Consider the following 20,189-nt stretch of genomic DNA (forward strand, 5'->3'; position numbering starts at 1 on the left):
CCAATGTGGCAAAACCCCTTCTATACTAAAAATACAAAAATTAGCCAGGTGTGGTGGCGGGTGCCTGTGGTCCCAGCTACTCAGGAGGCTGAAGCATGAGAATCAACAATTCTACCACAGACATACACCTTCAGAAACAGGTATACCTGTACCCCAACAAACATATACATAATGTTCATAGCAACAAGGTTCATAACAGCCCCAAACTAAAAACAATGTCTACCAAAAAGATAATGAATTAACTGTAAAATATTCATATAATGGAATACTATATAGTAATGAAAATTAAAAATTGTAGCTATATGCAATCTCATAAATATTTTTCAATTTAAAAACTTAATTAAAATTGTAATTTACATACACGTGATTTAAATATACAGGTTGACGATTTTTGACAAATATAAACACCTGTATAACCCACCCCCCGCCGTGTTAATACAATGACTTAATCACCCCCAAGAAGTTACCTCATGCCCCTTTGCTTCAATCTCCTCTAATACTCTGCTACAAGTATATGTTTTACAGAATCCTGAGAAATGTCTGTGACCTCATAATTCACAATCCATTTGAGAAGAGGTACATTTTCCTGAAATTTGGGAACCTTTTCATAACACAACAGGTCAAGATCATTTAAAATTCCTCCCAGTTCAAATTCCTGCCTTCTAAGTAGCAATCTATAAATGGGAAGCTTTTTTTTTTAAACTTGTGTCATGGGGGTATGTCGTATGGATTATTTCATTACCCAGGTATTAATCCTAGTGCCCATTAGTTATTTTTCCTGATCCTCTCCCTCCTCCCATCCTCTGCCCTCTGAAAGGCCCCAGTGTATGTTGTTCCCCTCTATCTGTCCATGCGTTCTCACCATTTAGCTCCCAAATAAATCTCAAAAACTTAATGTTGAACAAGAGCTGGATACCAAAAGAAAAAAACATACACAGAGTAATTCCATAATATAAAGTTCAAAAACAGATAAAGCTAAACTGTTTCTTGGGGAAAAAATAAATTAGTAAACAATAAACTACCGTAATAAAGAAAAAATTGAAAGCAAAAATACACAAGTAATTATGGGGAAATAATTTCAGAGAAGGAAAACACTTTTTAAAATCAAAAGATATATTGGCTTAATTCAGCAAATAATGGATAACATGAATGACTGACTTTTATAGGTACATTAAATACCAAAACTAATCCCAAGAGAGAGAAAATCTAGACATACTTATTAAAGACACAAATTGCAAAAAAGCTATCCTACAAATTAATTTTCTCCTTTGTGCATCACTACACCTTTTACGGGCAGTCCCCAACATACGATGGTTTGACTTACAATTTTTCAACTTTACAATGGTTCAAAAGCAATACACATTCAGTGCACTCCTTGACTTACAAAGAGGCTATGTCTGGATAAACGCACTGTAAATCAGAAATGCACTTCCAACTTAAGATATTCAACCTGCCATGGGTCTATCTGGATGCAACCCCACAATAAGTCAAGGAGCATCTGCGTTATGTTTCTATTACTGTATAAACATTCTATTATCTTGCAATGGTTTAGTTACATGTCTTTCATTCCTTGCAGCATTCTTTGAGGACAGTATCTATCTAATGTTAGTGTCTTCAGTTCCAAGCAAGTGCTTGTCACAGAACAGAAACTCAAAAAATGCTTGCTGAAGGTACTCAAGGTTCAGGATATCTAATTATCTCAGAATTTCATAAATGTCTATTCATTTTTAATTGTAAAAAACATTCTTGGCCAGGCGCAGTGGCTCACACCTGTAATCCCAGCACTTTGAGAGGGTGAGGCAGGAAGATTACTTGAGGTCAGGAGTTCGAGACCAGCCTGGCCAACATGGTGAAATCCCGTCTCTACTAAAAATACAAACATTAGTTGGGCATGAAGGCACACGCCTGTAATCCCAGCTACTTGCGAAGCTGAGGCCTGAGAATTGCTTAAACACAATAGGCAGAGGTTGCAGTGAGCTGAGATCGGTCCACTGCACTCCAGCCTGGGTGACAGAGGGAGACTCTGCCTCAAAAAAAAAAAAAAAGAAAAAAAAATATTAAAGAAGAACTTTAAACATATAAAAAATATAAGACAGTAGTATAAAGAACCTCTGTGTACTTATCCAGTTTCAACAATAATCAGCATTCAACCAATCCCATTTCAGCTTTGCTCTTACCACTACCACTGAATTATTTTGAAGCAAATCCCAGGTATCATTTTATTTCACCTGTAAATACTTCAGTATATAAACCTATTTCACAGTGAAAGTCCAAAGCAGGGATAAATTATTTTCTATCAAATCACTGAAGAAGAAAATAATAGAAAATACCCAAAGTGCTGGGATTACAGGCATGAGCCACCATGCCCGGTCAAGAAGTTCTTTATTTACAAGAAAAAAGGTACCTCTACAATAAAGAGATCAGGCAGACACCATTGTAATCAAATGATCAAATGGTCAAGAATCACTTGAATCTGGGGAGCGGAGGTTTCAGTGAGCCAAGATTGTGTCACTGCACTCCAGCCTGGGCAACAGAGAGAGACACTGTCTCAAAAATAATAATAATAATTATTATTATTATTATCAATGACGTGACAAATGGACATCAGTCCTTCTGACATGATGCACTGAGAAGGATATATCACTTATGTAGGGCTCTTGTCAAAAATGTTTAATCTGAATCTAATCCTAAGTAAAAAATATCAGACACATCCAAAAGCATTCTGCAAAAAACCTGGCCTAGACTCCTGCAAAACACCAATGTACGAAGGGCAAAAGGAAGGCTGGAGCACTCTTTCAGGTTAAATGAGACTAAAAGAAATGCAACCAAATGCGATGAATGATCCCTTATCAGATCCTGAATCTTACAAAACAAAACAAACAAAAAACAGCTATAAAAGACTTAGGATGTGAAAATTTGAAAGTTGACTGTATATTAGAAAATACTGTGGTATACATTATACACATAAATATAACTATGGTATAGTGTATTGTGGTTATACAAAAGAATGTTCTTGTCCTAGATGCATGCCCAAGTATTTAAGAGTGAAGCATCCTGATGGTGGGGGGTACAAGAAGATTATATATACATAGTGGACAGAAAAAACTGCTCCCATATGTCCACATTCTAATCCTTGACATCCTATGAATATGTTACCTTACCTGATAAAAGGGAATCTGCCAACGTGATTAATCTCGAGATGGAGAGATAAATTCTGGACTATCTAGGTGGGCCCAGTGTAATCAACAGTGTAATCAACAAGTATCCTTACAAGAGGCAGGCAGGAAGGACAGTTAAGAGTTGGAGATATACCCATCAGAAGTTTGAGTGACAGGAAATGCAAGCAGCCTCTGGAGATCAGAAAAAGCAGGATATGGATGTTCTCCTAAAGCCCCCTGAAAGAATACGGCTCTATTGATACCTTGATTTCAGCCCTGTAAGATTCAATTTGAACTTCTGACCTCCAGAACCATAAGATAATAAACTTATATTGTTTTAAGCCACTAAGTTTGTGATAACTTGTTAGAGCAGCAATAGGAAACTAATATAGTAGAGAGACTCATAAAGGAAATGTGGCAAAAAAGGTTAACAACTGATAAATATAGGCGAAGGACATACGAGTGTTTACTGTAAAACACAGAACACAATTTCCCATGAAAAAGGTTATAAAACAGTCGCTAGGACTTTGGAAAACCATTTATTCTCTCTGAGCTTTGGCTTCCTATAAGAATAATCTGGGATTATATCAGCTCTACAATCCCTTCCGAGCAGTAAAATTTGATGATGGGTTGGTTAAAGGTAGGTCTGTAGATGGGTTGATTTAGAAATCAAATCACCATGGAAAAAATGTTTCCAGAGTTTTTTGAACCTGAACTATTTACAAGTAGGTGGGACCAATGTGAACCTTTAGTCTCTCTTTATTCAAGGAAAATTAGGAGTTAGTCACAAAACAGCTTATGTTCCCTAACTGCTCATTTTCTGAAAAGCTGCTTCAAGTAACCAAATGCAGACAAGCAAGCCAAAAAAATTTTTTTTAGAAAAGCAAAGGAACTGCAAAAATAATACTTACCTTTGCATCATCTATGTCAAAAACATCACACCAAGGAGAGTTAACACCTTTAATTGCCAGGTCAAATGAACAGGTGAAAAAGGCTACTTGAATTAAATCTGGGGGGGGAAAAAAAGGTAAAATTTTGTGGGTCATTATTTTCTTCTATTTTTCAAAGGTTAAATATCTTTGTGTGGTACAGTTCAATAAAATGGACATCTTTGGTTTGGGGAAGAAATTATTTAGTTTCTTCCTGGCTATCAAAGCATTAAGAGACTTGCTCTGTATAATCTAAGGGGGCAGAACTGAACTATCAGGAAGAAACCATGAGAAGTATAAATTTCAGTCCAAAAAAACTAAGAAATTTTCTGTAATTGGTAACTTTTTTCTGCCTCCCCCGCCTTTTTTTTTTTTGACAGGGTCTTGCTCTGTTGTCCAGGCTGGAGTGCAGTGGTGATCACAGCTCACTGCAACCTCGGATTCCTGGGCTCAAGCAATCCTCCTGTCTCAGGTAATTACTTGTTAAGAACATATTTGCCCAGCAATATCAACAAAAAGTGTAATCCAAGGACTTGCTATATAAAACTTAACATGATTTTGTTAATTTTAGAGGGTTCAAGGAGGGGGGGCTAAGGTTATAAAGGTTTTAGTACCAGACTTGAAAAATTACAAATAACAAAGTACATTTATTGAACAGTTTAAATTATACAATTCATTTTATAACTAAGAAGCAGCAGTAAGTACAGAAAAGATATAAAAGGAGAGAGAAGACTACAGAGGTAGAGAGGGAAGAAGTGCAAGGTAAGTGAGGGGGAAGGAGAGACAGCCAAAGAACAGAAGCACAAAGGGGAAAATCACACACTAGAGCGAAACATTGGTACCAACGTCAGTTTTTCAAACTTAGCTGCTCAAATGATTTCAGAAGTGGATTTCAGAATAAGTTATCTAGGATTTTTACACTGCTAATTTGCTGATTACATTACTTTGAGATACATATGGGTATTGAAGAGAAGGGATAAGGGAATGACTGCTTGGGCTATAAAAAGTAGCCTTTGTTAGTAAATAAAACACTGCTGCTTTCTAGTCCATGAGACGTGGGTGATATTTAACGCTAGAGAGAAAAAAAGTCAACTGCAGTGGTTGCCTCCACTGCTTCGATTTTTCTTTAATTTTACTGCGTTTCCTGTTTTCCTAAAGGCAAATGGGACCAAAAATCAACTGACGTTACATGCATTTTGCGCTAGTTCTGAGTTTACAGAATTCCCCTGAAGCAGTATACGATACAAAAAAATATATTTCATTGGGAATATACAGAAAAGCCATTCAAAACTTTGCTCATGTAAAGAAAAGGTTTTATAATCTCAATACCTGATACAATATAGTGGCTTGTAAGTACCAGGTACATTTGATGAAAGGACCTGGCTTATTTACACTCAAAGCTCTAATTCCGAAACTATGAAGTCAGTCCAAATGGTATATTCTTTAACTGGAAGAGAGTTTACTTGAAAAAAAAAAAAAAAATCACCAAACAACTCTTCAGAGTACAGGGAGAAAAAGCATCAGATCAAGACAGGCTGAGACCTGACTTTGCCACTAATTATCCTGGGTAAGCTCTCTTAAGTGTCAATTTCCCCACTTACAAAGTAAAGAAGTTACATACATGATCTTATTTAAGTTGCAGCTCTGACTTATCCGTTATGACCCTTCTGATTTCTTGGTCAATCTTTCAGAACCTCAAAAACATTTCAGGTGGGTAAGAAATTTAAATATTTAAGAAACGAAATAGACCCTTTCCCTCTGCTCCCCTGAGAAAAAAATAAAACAACAAAAAAGGAAGACAATAGGAAAATATAATAATCTTGGAGTGGGAGGATTCCTGGACAAAATACAACACTCAGAAGCCATAATGAAGGACAGATATGGCTATTTAAAAGATGTAAACTTCTGTGCAATCAAAGGCACCATCAACAAACCTAAGAAATAAGGAAAAAATTAAAATATTAGCAACATACAACAAGCAAAGGGAGAATCTTTTGTCAGGCAGAATTAAAAGATATAATTAATATACCTATAACACATAAAAGGTATTTGTGATTCATAAGAAACAAAAATAACCCAACAGAATATGAACAAAGTTATGAAGGGGCAATTCTCAGAAGAAATACAAATGGCTACTAAACATGAAAAGATGTTCACTTTCAGAATTAATCAAAGAACTGCAGATTAAAGCTAGGTACTATTTTTCATTAATCAAATTGGCAAAAATTAAAATGACTAATAATATCTACTGTTGGAAGATATGGGAAAATGAACATTCTCATATACTGTGGATATAAATTTTTACTACACCTTCAGAGAATAATTTCAAAGTATATGTTAAGATATAAAATACTCATGTGTGTTCACCCAGCAATTTCACCTATTTACCTTTAAAAAACGTTTTTTAAAATCTATTTATTTATTTGGAGACCAGGTTATGAGACTGGCTAATTTTTGTATCTTTGATAGAGGAAGGGTTTCACCATGTAGCCAAGGCTAGTCTCAGACTCCTGGGCTCAAGTGATCCAACCACCTTGGCCTCCCAAAGTGCTGGGATTATAGGTTATGCCACAGCACCCAGCCTCACCTATTTTATCTTACAAATAAACTCTCAAGTGTAAAAAACAGACTACAAGAGTGTTCACTGCAGCATTACCTGAAAGAGTTAAAAACTAAGAAAAACTTCAGTAGGAAAATGGTTTATATAAAAAGAATCTGGACTGCATTAGCAACAGCCTCTTACAGCAGTAAAATTCGATGATGGGTTAAATAATTTAACTAGCATTGACTTACAAATTGAGTCACTCATATGTCCCATGAAATAACACAGGATTTAAAAGAATGAGACAGTTCTGTATTTGTCTAGAGACAAATATATTGTTAAGTAAAAATAGTAAAGTTACTGAAAATACATATAGCATCACCCCTCTATGTAAACAAAAGGGTATTTAAATAGCAAAAGTATTTATTGCGCAATTACTGTACCAGGTACTAAATGCTTTGTATGAATTAATCTTATATAATCTTTGCAATAATCCTACAAGACAAGAATAATTCCCACATTCATTTTACAAAGAAGGAAACTGTGGCATAAAGATATTAAGAAACTTGTGAAAAATCACAGTTATTCAATAGGATAGTAGAGTAAAGATTCAAATGCAAATAGTCCAATTCCAGAATACATTATTTTAACCACTATATTAATATTGCCTCCGAAAAGAAGTAGCTGTTACTCCATCAGTAAAATACATAATTCTTGCCCATTCAGAGACTAAAAATAGTTTAAATAAAATCTTTTTCAACAACCTAAATGCCTACTAACAGAATAATGGCTTGATATTGGTATACTTACAGAATGGAATACATACATTTAAAATGTAGGACTAGAATTACAAACATTACCTCAAAAACAAAAAATCAAATTTCAGACTGGTATAAACTTTGATATCATTCTTAAAAGTTTTAAAATCTGCAAAACAATATCCTATTTATGTATAAAACATGGGATAACATAAATGCTCAATTCATGACAATTACCATTGGTGAGAAGGGAAGAAGAATGGGATCCAGGAAAGGGACCAATGGACCTCAATTTATTTAAGGCAAGTAACTGAAGCACAAAGTTAAAATTGAGTAAAAACAAGTGGTGGGTATAGGGATGTTAACTACATTAGCCTTTTTTGTTATCTTTATGTTTGAATTATTTCCCAATAAAGTAAATAATTTTTAAAGCTCCATGGGTGATGCCAATGTACTGCCAGTTTGGAGAGACAGAAAACATTCAACTTCAAATGCTAGTCTAGGCATCTTCTTTTTGATTCTTATAAAGTATCCAGGCCCTGTGACTGACAAATTCTAATCTATTTTTTTCCCCAACATCTACTTCCAGTCTTTTGGAAATTAATTCAGAGTATAATGTAATCTACAATCTTTGCACGTATCTTTGTCAACATCTGCCCTACGGAATATAAATTCCTAGAAAATAGAAAAAAATCTTATTTTCTCAATCTCCCATTGCTGGGTGATCATGTGCCCTGGTTTCCCACCTGCTTTCCTGGCAAAATTATTAATAGTGTTCCCTTTCACTTTCAAAAGTGTCCCACCAGTTTGGATGCTAAGCTGCATGGTCAGCCCATCCACTGCAATAACTTATAATAGATATGACTGCTCATCTTCTCAGCATGGCCACATATAAAAGACTCAAAAAACATCATAGTACTTTGCTTTCCACTTTCTAAAACTTACCTCTCTTACACATTAAAAGGTACATTTGAACTGCTTCAAAAGCTAAAGAAATTATATGATTTTTTCATTTGTATTACTTTGTGAGGGGGAAATTCAGAAAAGATAATTTGTTTTAAAAATAATGCCTACAGTTGAGGCTTTATATACTCTGCCCTCAAAAAAATTCCAGAATATAGCTAGAATCTTGTGCATTAATTTAAATAACACTCAAAGAAGAATATCAATCTAAAAACGGTAAATAGTAAGCACAAGGTATACAATTTTTTTGACCTAGAACATATTATTTTCTTAACCTAAATCAATTGGGGCCTTTAAAAACAATTCTGGTTCCTTGCTTTTCATTTTCACAGTTCAAAATTATTTAAACCATAAGTTTAAAGACAACAGGCATATTACCTGCATTTAAATCATTTACTGGCACTTGCAAAGTAGCTGCAACTTTTTTTAAAATGTTCTGCATTTCTGGTCCAGTTTTGAAGGCTTCCACGTGATAAAGAGCTGTAGCATTTTTTTCCACTTCAGTTAGAAACTTCTCACAGTGATCAAAAAATCTCATTAGCTTATCATTAACCCTTGGAGGTCCACACTCCATATCTGAAAGAGATAAAAATTTATATATATATATATTTGTAAATCACTGACATAAACGACAGTTTCAAATTATTGAAAATGTTAAGTGTGAAAAAGGAACACTAACATCTTACTAATCCGCATAGCTGAAATAAGCACATATTGATCAGGAAAGTCATAGGGTAAAATTATTCCCGATTTATAATGTCTGTAATGCATGAGAATAGCTAGAAAAGACTAAAGAAACAGAGATTGAAGATTAAATGTGTTGTAGTGATGCTACGCAATGAACCTGCTTTATACATTTATAAGTACTGCTTCTGTCAGGCACGGAAAACTTGAGAAACCAAACTAAAAATCAGCAAAGTTTCCACTTACAAGGTGAGAGAGAATTCAACATATGGAATCTATTTTTTCACTCTAAGCCAAAGTCTAAACAGAGTATTTTATTTTCTCAATTGACTTTCCCAACTCTGTGTTACTTTACAAAAGATTCTGCTTTGGACAAAAACGACTGACAAAAGCACAAAACGCACTGATGTTCCGGGTCTCCTGTGCTTCACTGTGCTGGTGCCTGTGACTTAGTTTATCTTCTAACTGAAGCCCCAGATAACTTTCTATTTAGACTTTAATAAATTACATTAGTCCCCCAATTTGGCAACAAATATGTATTGGAGAAGCATGCATAATCATTCTTCAACTACTGGCATGCCCTTATTTTCAGTCATATTCAAAACACACTTTTTTTTCAATCACTTATCCAACAATTTGCCATGAAAAGAACACCAAGTATATCATTTTTGTGCATAAAATATGAGAAAACTGAATATAGTTTTATCTGGGCTTTGGATGTGTATGCAAAAAAATATCAATATGTATGTTTAAGTGTCTCTCTTGAAATGGATAATTCTGCCCACTTTGTCAATTGGATTGCAATTCTTAAGAAAATATCTTGACAAGGAAAATAAGCTAACTTTATCACCTTTTTTCTGTGGCTGCTAAAATGTAATTTCCCAAGTGGATCTGGGTATTTTATCCTTGTTACTATCTAATTATTGCTAGTCTTTAAACAAAAACAAAGGCATTGTTCTGTTTCTATAAAACTACAAATCTAATTCAGCAGACTCCCTCAAAAGACCAGATGTACATAATAAGCAAAACTATTGTCTATAGAGAATAACAAAGTGGCTAGGCAAAGGGTTTACCATCTGAGACTGAAAACAGTCAGGAGTGGGCTTATTCCGAACTGTAATATTTTCATCCCTGGCTCTGTACTGAGAGACAAATGCCAGTCTTCACAATGCCATCTGAGAACAAAAATTCACTTGTTCCAGAAAGTCACTATAGATATTGCGTTATATTAAAATATGCTCTGCTTTCAACATTCTGTTAATTTAACAGATTTATGAGGAATTTTCACTCATGTTAATGGAAAAAGTATATCATTAAAAAAACACAATTCAACAAATAATTAGACGCAGGTCAGCTAACTGAATTACCCACAATAGCATGACACAGAATAGGTGGAGAAATCCCTTACAGATGGTTTCACTGTTTAACAGCTACAGAAGAAATTACAAACCAGCCTACTTCTAATTTTTCACTTGGGCTTTGAAGCTAAACAATAATCCTCACTTCAATTCTGGCCTTAAAAGTGAACAAGAAACGATTAACGCTTGTTCATCTCTGTGGTACAAAAGTGTTACCTGTTTTTTCTTATCAGGTATGCTATTGGACAAACGGAAGCTATATAGCAAAATGGTAAAGACAGCAAGCTCTCAATCAGATTTCCTGGGTCCACAGCTAGCTGTACGAAAATGGGCAAATTATTTAATGTGTTTGTGTATCAATTTCCTCATCTTTTGAGACGGGGGAAAATACTATCAACTCTGGATTGTGGTTGTAAGGATTTTGTAAAATAAATGTGAGGCATACCTGGCACACAATAAGCATGAGGTGTATGCTATCATTATTATTTGTAACTATTACAACATTTTCTAAGAGAAAAAGACCCATTCTAGGAAAACAGAAGACTTGGATTCTAGACCTTAAAAAAGACAATTAAGAAGGCATACTCTTGGGCTCGGGTTCTTCACCTGTGAAACAATGGGGCCTTACTAGATGATTTCTCAAATTTCGAAAAAGTATAATTAATGGAATAAATGAGTTAAGTTACTGCGTGTGACCATGGACCACAGCTACAATGATGGGAACGCTAGAGTAAAAACATGAACAAAACAGAAGAAAAAAGAAGGGCACAAAGGCTTGAGATCAGGTTCCTAAAACAGGCTGTAGGTCTAAAACTGCCATCTGAAGAAGATGATGAGTTTAAAAAAAAAAAGGAGGAGGAGGAAAAACTAGCATCGGAAGCAAAGCCTGAGGAAGAAAATTCTAGATTCTGTTTTTTAAAAAGTGCGCCCAATTGTGAAACTGGACGCCAGGGAAGGGGGAAGGGATGGGTTGGCACCCGAAGGGGCAATTCAATTTGGGAATGGGAGCGCAAAAATTGCGGGAGACCTGTCTGTCCCCTTTCCTGTTGGATCCCCAACTCTACTAAAGCAGGGAGCGTGTAGAAGATGCTGAATTTACACCTGATGAATACATGAACATACGTGTAAGGGGAAAAAGAGATAGCCAAGTCTGTAATACCCCGCGACAGGGAGGACGTAGCGCGAGGGATGACCGTTTGGGAAAAGGGGAAAGAGAGCTGTGGGCATCGGAAAAGCCCAGGGTCTGGGGAAGGCGGGAGAGGATCCAAGGCGGGTAGGAGGACCGGGACAGCACACGGGCCGCCCGAGGGGTCACCTGCGACGTCGGGCGGCGGCAAGCCAGGGTGGTAATGCTGCCACAGCCCCTGCAGGAAGGCGGCGCCGCTATCCACGCAGCGGTGCTTGGAACTGGTGATGAGCCGCAGGCGGCCGTAGTTCTCACGGCTGAAAAGGGCCGGGAAGAGCGAGGCCAGACGCAGCGCCAGCTGTCGCATATCCTGCCGTCCCTTCTCTACTAGCTGCCCGTCCATCCAGTCCGCGTACCACAAAGGCCAGTCGGCCAGCGCTGCACCCAGGTCGCGGCTGCCGGTACTACTGCCCCCGCCATCCCTGGACCCGCGGGCCTGCAGCAGCCCGTGCAGCTGCCTCAGCTTGCGGATCTGTTTGGCCGTGGGGTAGCGGGTGCCGTGGCGAATGAGGGCGACCAGCTGCACCGGGGTGCAAGTTCCCTCCAGCAGCTCAGGGTCCCGCCATGGAGCTTCGGGGCCCGACAACAGCCCGGGGTTGACATCCTCGTAGCGAGTCTTGGTGCCGAAATAGGGGCTGAGCGACGAGTCCACCGGGTCCCTCGGCTCTAGAAAAGAGCAGCGCGCAAGCGACGAGAGCAGCGCCGCAGCCAGGGCCGCGGCAGGCGCTACGGAGATCCTGAGGAAGCAGCCGGGCGCGCGGATCATTGTCGGCGCAGACAGTGGAGGGCGCCGAGCCGGCTGCCGCTGCCAGGCTTCCGGCTCCGGAGGGCAGGGGGCGGGTCTGGAGGGCGCTTCCGGCCGACGGCCGTTGGGATGCGCTTCGCTGTCGTCGAGGAGGTACCGGCAGCTGGCTGTGGGTCCTGCGTCCCGGCGGAAAGCTCCGAGGAGCCCTGTAGACTTGTGGCTCGGGTGGAGCCGGCGGAAAACCCGGAGAAGCTTGAGACAGCCGTGGCTGAGGTGGAGCCGGCGTCGCTGCCCTGGAGCGTGGGCGAGATTCCTCTTAGCCAGAGCTTCAGGGATTGACTCAAAGACTCCTCCGCTTTTTTAGTTGTTTTGGGTGTGAATAAAGCCCAGACTAAACCTTAGCCTCCCAGGCTGCCAAAACAGGACAGCTGTGATACTGTGTTTTTCAAAGTATAGTGCCTGAACCATCAGCATGAAATCTGCCTGAGACGGTTGTTGAAAATTCACATCGCTGGGCCTTGCCGCAGGGTGCCTCTTGAAGCCCAAGGTGTTTGTCTTTTTTTGTTTGTTTGTTTTTCCATTTGAGTTTGAAAATAAACAGGATACAGTAAAGCAGAGAACTTGGAAAGGGGCTTACATTCTGCAGGAATTTGAGTCCTGAATCTTTGGTATAATCTTGACCTGGACTACCAGAGCTCATACGGACATCAGTGAGACAGCACCCTCAAAGTTTTGTGCTTGTTGATCCCGAAGGCTTAGCGAGTAGAGACATAGCAATCTGGAAAATTTGGGTGCATTGAGTCATGGCCCAGCAGATTTACTCTATTATTAAGTATGAGCTAATCTGCTTTGCGAAGCAAACATGCTCTGTATTTACCACCACTCCAGATACATGTGTTCCTCATACGTTCCTCCCATATACTTACATACTCAAATCAGCAGCTGGGTTTTTTAATAGGTTATTGCTCAGAATCTTTGCCTGATCCAAAAAATAATAAATCTGAACAATACGTTGTTTTTTCCCACTTAAACTCCAGTTTATATGCCAGCTGGGGAAATAATAAGTATTACAAAAGTCGTATGGTGATCCAGATTTAAGGAACTTGGGACCGCGTTTTCGTAAGTTAGCTTTTCCTTCAAAGAAACTTACATTTCTCTTTGTAAGCCCATCACCATCTTTACTCCTTTTCTCTTTAAGTGTCTCCTTGGTTTAGAGAGGTGTGCCTCTAAGTTTAGGCGTGCCTGTAAATGTTAACCAAGAAGAAAAGGGGCCAACCTATGAATGCTGAAATTTTGGAGACGTTCTGTGCAGGAAACCATCTTCAGGGCAACAGATGTTCTTTTTGATATGCTATTTTGTAGCATGTCAATGCCTGAATATTCATGGCCAGTGATATTTTTGTAGAACTTTGCTTAAATTAGTACTTAGTAAATATCCGCTCCTTCTTAAAATAGACATTCTAACCTGTATGCTCTATAGGATGAGTTGCCTGATATTTCTAAGTGCATTCAGCGAGCATTTGTGCCAGGTTCATCTCACTGTATTTTGCCTAATACATATGCTTATTAATGATCACTTCTCATACCCAATGTTTTGAGTCCTAGGGGTTACCAAGTGTTCCCAAAGTCATTATTCACTTCTTATGAAGCAATCTTTAGAGACTCTTACTTACAAAATGTATGGCACAGCACATATTTTTATACATGAAACTTGCCCGTAGTTTGATTTTACTTTCCTTATCCTAATTCCTCATCAATTGATTTTATCCTGTTTTATACACTTAGGTACATCTGCTCCTAATTATTTTGATGTTATGCCAAGATAACAATGATAAAGTAAAAGTAAGCAATACCTCCTTGTTTTTGGCTAGGGAAAAGCCAAATATAGTATAAAGAAGACAAAGAGTACTTAAGCTTTGGACCCAGACTCTAATTACCTCTGTTGCTTATTCATTGAGTGATCTTGGGAAGTTACCATGGTCTCTGGGCCTTAGTTTTTTTGTGTGTGTTTTTTTTTAAACTGAAAATTGGTAATATTAGAACCTATATCATGGGATTATCATGATAATCAGAGATGATGTATTTAAAATGCATGTAATAGGCTGCTATAAATATTTTTATCGTTACTAATGTTATTACTATGTTCAGAGTGGAAACTATGATTTCAGAGTGAGAACTATGTTTTCAGAGTGGAAAAGAAAATTTAAGTTTAACTTGATGTTCTTACATTAATGGGTCTTGAGTAGAACTTCATTTCTAATCAATCCACTATATTAGTCATCATTACTAATGTTCAGGCATTGACATGCTACAAAATAGTATATCAAAAAGAACATCTGTTGCCCTGAAGATGGTTTCCTGCACAGAACGTCTCCAAATTTTCAGCATTCATAGGTTCGCCCCTTTTCTTCTTGGTTAATATTTACAGGCGCGCCTAAACTTAGAGGCACACCTCTCTAAACCAAAGAGACACTTAAAGAGAAAAGGAGTAAAGATGGTGATGGGCTTATAAAGAGGAATGTAACAATGTCTTTAAAGGAAAAGCTAACTTATGAAAATGTGGTCCCAATAATAGAACTGATGCCTAGCTTTCTAGCAATTATATGGATTATACTTACTCCCACTGAACAATGTGAATGACTTTCACAGGCACCACAAGCATGAAAGATTATTTCATAACTTTTCTAATGATAAAAATCCACTCATCTCACTTAAAATGGATATCTCATTCTTAGAGCACTAAGCAGCCTTTGAAAAAATTTAGAAGTTACTGGCCGTGCTCATCGTTTCATACCAGACCACGTCTGAATTATCTGGGCAGTCTGTAAATTGGCTGCCCTTTGACATAGGTGACCACTTGGTCCAATCATGTAGTACAGAGAAGTTTGCAGTGTGCAAAACATGGCTATCCCTTTGCAGAGATCATGGGAAAATCGCCTCCCCCATAAGAAATTGGTAGTATGGGAGCAATATATTTGGCAAATCTAACAGAATACAAGAGGCAGAAAGGAAAATTAATGGTTCAAGGTCCTTGCAGAGATGGGAGAGGATGGAACCAAAAACACAGGTAGAGATTTTGATTTGGGCCAGAAGGAGATGAGACCTTATCTTCTGAGGGAATGTTAGAAGGATGGGTGAACATGAGGATAAATTTGTAGATCTGGCAGGAGGGAGTTCACGGAATTCAAGCCTGATGGCCTCAGCTTCCACAGTAACATAGGAGACAAGTTTGAAAGATGGGGGAATAGGAATTAAGTCTTGGAATGTGGAAGTGGTTTGTATTTGTAACTGAGAGAAATGGGAAAATAATGGGAAAGGATTGACAACTAAGAGGAATGGGAGAAACAAGTAGAAGTTTGTATGGTCAGCTCTGGAGATCCAACTGAGAATGAATTGCTAGTCGTTGTGCAATTTTATTTAGAAGCGAACATTATCTGTTGTATTTTTTCAGAGTGGAAAAGAAAAAAAGTTTAACTTGATGTTCCTACATTAATGGGTCTTGAGTAGAACTTCATTTCTAATCAATCTACTATACTAAAGGATAAGCTCAATTATTTTTGCTAGATTATCCATAGGACTTCAAAAATAGTCATTCCACTTTTAAGATTGCGTGGTGTCGACCAGGTGCGGCGGCTCATGCCTGTAATCCCAGCACTTTGGGAAGCTGAGGTGGGCGGGTCACCTGAGGTCAGGAGTTCGAGACCAACCTGCCCAACATGGTGAAACCCCATCTCTAGTAAAAATACAAAAAAGAAGCTGGGCATGGTGGCAGATGCCTGTAATACCAGCTACTTGGGAGGCCAAGGCAGGAGAATCACTTGAACTTGGGAGGTGGAGGTTGCAATAAGCCGAGATCATGCTGTTGCACTCCAGCCTGGGCAACAAGAGCAAAACTCCATCTAAAAAAAAAAAAAAAAAAAAAAATAGATTACATGGTATCATATATAGTATTTTAAGTTACAGCCATCTACTTTTAAAGAGGTTACTAAGATAGTTTTCTGGGGATGAAACAATAAAGGAAAGGAAACAGCTAAATTCTGTAGGGAAATAGGAAGGCTCTCTATGTAAGCATGTACAATACTGGACTAAGAACATAGTCTCAGAAGTTAGACTTTCTGGTTTTCAGATTCCAGCTTCATCTCTTATTACCTGTGAATATTAAACAAATTAAATTATTTTGCCTCAATTCTTTTTAATTGTAAAGTGGGGATAATAACACCTAGTCATGAGACTGTTGAGAGGATTAAACAGTTTACATAAAGACTTTGTATAGTTCCTGCCCCAAAATAAATATCAGTTGCTTTTATTAAGCAGAATTAAAGGGTTTCTTATTATCACTTCTCTCTTAATCAAATAAACTGACAAATAGTTTTTCATAGATATTTATTATCTCATAACTACATTGAGCAACGAACTTTGTGCCTATGCCAAGAAAGTTTGAGCTTTCTTATCTTTCTGCCCTACTGTTGCATCATTCCTTTTAACAGTTGCCAGATGTTGATTTAGTGTTTATTTGCTTTTTGTTGCAGTGGAAGCCAACAGAAGAGGGGTCCATGTGTACAGATAGGGCTGGAGTGATCCATGTTCCAACAGCAGGCCCTTTAACCTCACTTGAATATGGAGGCTGCATAGGTCACAAGTCTGAAGACTACAAGCCACCTTTGCTTAAAGGAACCACACCATCACTGATAGCTAACTGCTAGATTGTTCTCCAGCATATCAGGACTACATTGAATTGCTTGAGTTGCGCTTCAATTAATGTAGAGAACTTCACCGAACCACACATAACCATTGAAGTAACCTGCTGTTTACAGTCTATCATGCTCTGCCAAGGGAGTTATTTTACAGTGACAAAACTTCTCTTCTGGTGCCCTGACACATCCTAGGACTTTGATGTTGGTAATTCTTTCCCCCCAGCAAATGTTGGTTCTAAATCCACAGAACTACTTGAGAAACCAGATGCAAAATTATGGTAGGTTTAAATTATCAATATTCTTTATATGTTTTGCTATTCCCATTTCAAAGAGGGAAACTAGCTATACACTTTCTAGTCCTGTTCTATGGTGATTTTCCTGCACAAACCAAAACTATTGTTCAGAAATATAATTTCCCTAGAATTACCCTCCATCCAAAACATAATGTTATTCTATCACAAAGATAAATAATGGCTTTCCAAATCCTGGTTTAAAAAAACAAAACACTCACTTCTTCTCTATATTTTTCCAGAACAGGCATAGATGATAGCAGTTATGTTTTACCATCTTATTTTTTTTTTCTTAAATGTTAGTTTTCTAGGATATGGAAATCTTAGGATTCATAAAAAAAGAAAAGAACTTTTTGAAATGTTAGTTTTCCAAAATTGGAAAATCTTTTTGAGCCATTCTATCTTTAGGACTATTGGTTAGCTGACTTTAGAGCATTTGATGTTTCCTTATTATTTCAAACAACAGAGAACTTTCTGCCCCCCACCCCCCTTCTTTTTGAGACAGGGTCTGGCTCTGTCACGCAGGAGGCTGTCTGTAGTACAGCGGCAGAGTCTCAGCTCACTGCAACCTCCGCCTGGGCTGAAGTGATCCTTCCACCTCAGCCTCCTGAGTAGCTGGGACTATAGGTGCAGGCCACCACATCTGGCTGATTTTAAACAATAGAGAACTTCCAAAACAAAAGTTATTTATTAATTCTTCAAGAAATCTGTTTTTTACTTAGTCGATTAATGTCCATTTCATGTTGCCTCAGTAGCCCATGTAGGAATCACTCTTTTTTCAGATTTTGTTCAGTTTTGTTGTATATAGACCCATCGTTCTTTGATTGAGTTGCTTTGTATTATATATCAGTCAGTATTAAAACCCAAACAGTATCTAAGCCAGAAAAGCAACGTAGGCACCCGTGAACTCACACACTTGGTTGCAATTGCTTCAGTAAAAAGGACAGTTTACACTCAAATTGAAGCAACCTTTATGGTTCCACAAACAACATTCCTTATTATCCCACCTCACCTTTTCATTCTTACTTCCTATGCTGTCTAATCTGATTCGGTGCAAGAGATAAGGCAGGTACTGCTAAATGATAACTTAGATGCAGGGGCCATCATGAAAATATTCATCCCATATCTTACATTAAGCAAACTACCAACAACTGTTTGTTGAAAAGTATAAATGAATAAATGAAAATAGGATAGGCAATGTGGGAAACTAAAATATGGAAGTGTTGTTGCTTTGCTTTATGTGGTATAACGATCTCATTTTATCTTCCCAGCTCTCCCAGGAAGTATGCAGAATAATATTTATCTCATATTGTGGATGTGGCAATCAAGACAGAGAGGCTAAATGCTTTACCTAAAGTCATCCAACAAATATTTGGTAGAACCAGGGCTAGAATGCAATAAATGGAAATAGAGTTATTTTGGTGTTTCTTTTCCTGATACTTGCCTTATTCATGACAAATGTATAATGGCTTCAGAAGGTGTCACTTGTTGCTAGGGATAAACTTTACCTGTAATACTGTAGCACTTACTATTAGTTAACGACCCACTATTTATTCTCTTTTTGTCTTTGGAATCTTTGGAATGTGTAAGTATTTGCCTCCCAGGAAGCTCTCTTTATCCTCTCCTCAGGAGAAAATCCTGATTTGGTCTAAACCAATCTTGGTAACTATCTTTCTTGCCAGTTTTGTTTTAGGAATGGGCATGCAACTCAGTTCTAGCCAATGAGATATGAGGAGCAGTCTACTGGGGAGTTTCTGGGAAAGTTTGTTTTTCTTGTCCTAAGAAATAAACAAATAATGGGGTAATAAAGCTTCAACACTTTGTGAGATCACTGGATTGGAGATCCTGTTGAGTCAAAGGAATATTGAATTTGACACAGTAAAATAGCCTGTAAGGAAAGGAAATGATATTCAGTAAATGAAATGCTGAAAATTGATATTTTGAAGGTGGTGCAGTAGTTGTTATTGATTAAATGAAACAGTTGAGATTAAGAAAGTTTAGCCAGGACAAGTTATGTAGCACAAATCATTTGAGATAAGGAGGTTAAAAAAACCCTGAGAGGCCGGGAAGTCCTGGTTCCAAACTTCTGCTCTTGCTGGACTTGAGCCCCACTAGCTTCTTGTCTTCTATGCACCCCTCCTTTCCCACTGCTAAAAAGCCGAACTCACTCAACAACTTTAATTTTATTCAAATAAATTATTTTATACAGACATTTTGTTTTTAGTAGATGTTATTAGTGATTAGGAAAAGTGAAAGAGATTGACATCTTTCAATTGACAGAGATGCCAGTAATTTTAAGTATAATTTTTTAAACACTTTGTTCTTAAAATGAGAAAGAAATGCAAGGACGGGATTACTGCCCTGCTCATTGGAATGTCTAAATATGATAGCTAGACCTGCTGCAATTATCTTGCAACCAGGGAGGAGCTAGCTTGAAAATAAAGCCAACACAGTGAGATGACAGAGCAGGAAGTGGAAAGAACCTAAGTCCTTGATGATGCTATTGAGCTGATGAATTAAACCTGGAGTGTATCTACCATGGGCGTCTATAAGGAATTAAAATATCTTTACTGTTTAAACCAGTGTTTCATTGTTTTCTGCAGAAATCCTAATTGGCATAAACTATTGACCAATTAACCCCACTGCAACCTCACCTGACCCCTTAGGATGTCCTTTCATGCTTTTCTTGATTTTATTGAAGTTATGTATTGAGAATAATAGAAAATCACAGAAGGTGATTTTCTGATCCCATCTCCTTAGCTATGACCTTGTGTCTCTGGCTCATGATCATGGTTTATGAAGCATGGGAAGCACTGGGAAAAGTAGGAAGTAGGTAGTTAAGATGAGATGTCTGATGATGGAGGTTATTGGGGTCAGGACAG

The 20,189-nt window shown here is 37.9% G+C and overlaps 1 protein-coding gene and 1 long non-coding RNA gene across 3 annotated transcripts in view; one reads left to right on the forward strand and one right to left on the reverse strand.

The window, feature by feature from the left end:
* The window catches only part of MINPP1 (multiple inositol-polyphosphate phosphatase 1), a 47,235-nt gene extending 34,778 nt beyond the window's left edge, over positions 1-12,457 (reverse strand). For both annotated transcript variants that reach the window (XM_003903948.5, XM_017963081.3), the window contains exons 1-3: positions 11,708-12,457; positions 8,729-8,926; positions 4,070-4,167 (exon numbers count right to left, since the gene is read on the reverse strand). In XM_003903948.5, the coding sequence (XP_003903997.1) occupies positions 4,070-4,167; positions 8,729-8,926; positions 11,708-12,344 (933 nt within the window). In that variant the 5' untranslated portion in view covers positions 12,345-12,457. The remainder of the gene's footprint in view (positions 1-4,069; positions 4,168-8,728; positions 8,927-11,707) is intronic.
* Positions 12,458-12,655: 198 nt separating this feature from the next.
* Positions 12,656-18,723, forward strand: LOC103887631. Its single transcript, XR_651821.4, has 3 exons — positions 12,656-12,870; positions 16,853-17,295; positions 18,579-18,723. It is a non-coding gene; the product is annotated as an uncharacterized LOC103887631 (long non-coding RNA).
* The last annotated feature ends 1,466 nt before the right edge of the window (positions 18,724-20,189 follow it).

The sequence above is a fragment of the Papio anubis genome, chromosome 11 (genome assembly GCF_008728515.1).
Source record: "Papio anubis isolate 15944 chromosome 11, Panubis1.0, whole genome shotgun sequence".
In the NCBI taxonomy this organism is placed as follows: Eukaryota; Metazoa; Chordata; class Mammalia; order Primates; family Cercopithecidae; genus Papio; species Papio anubis.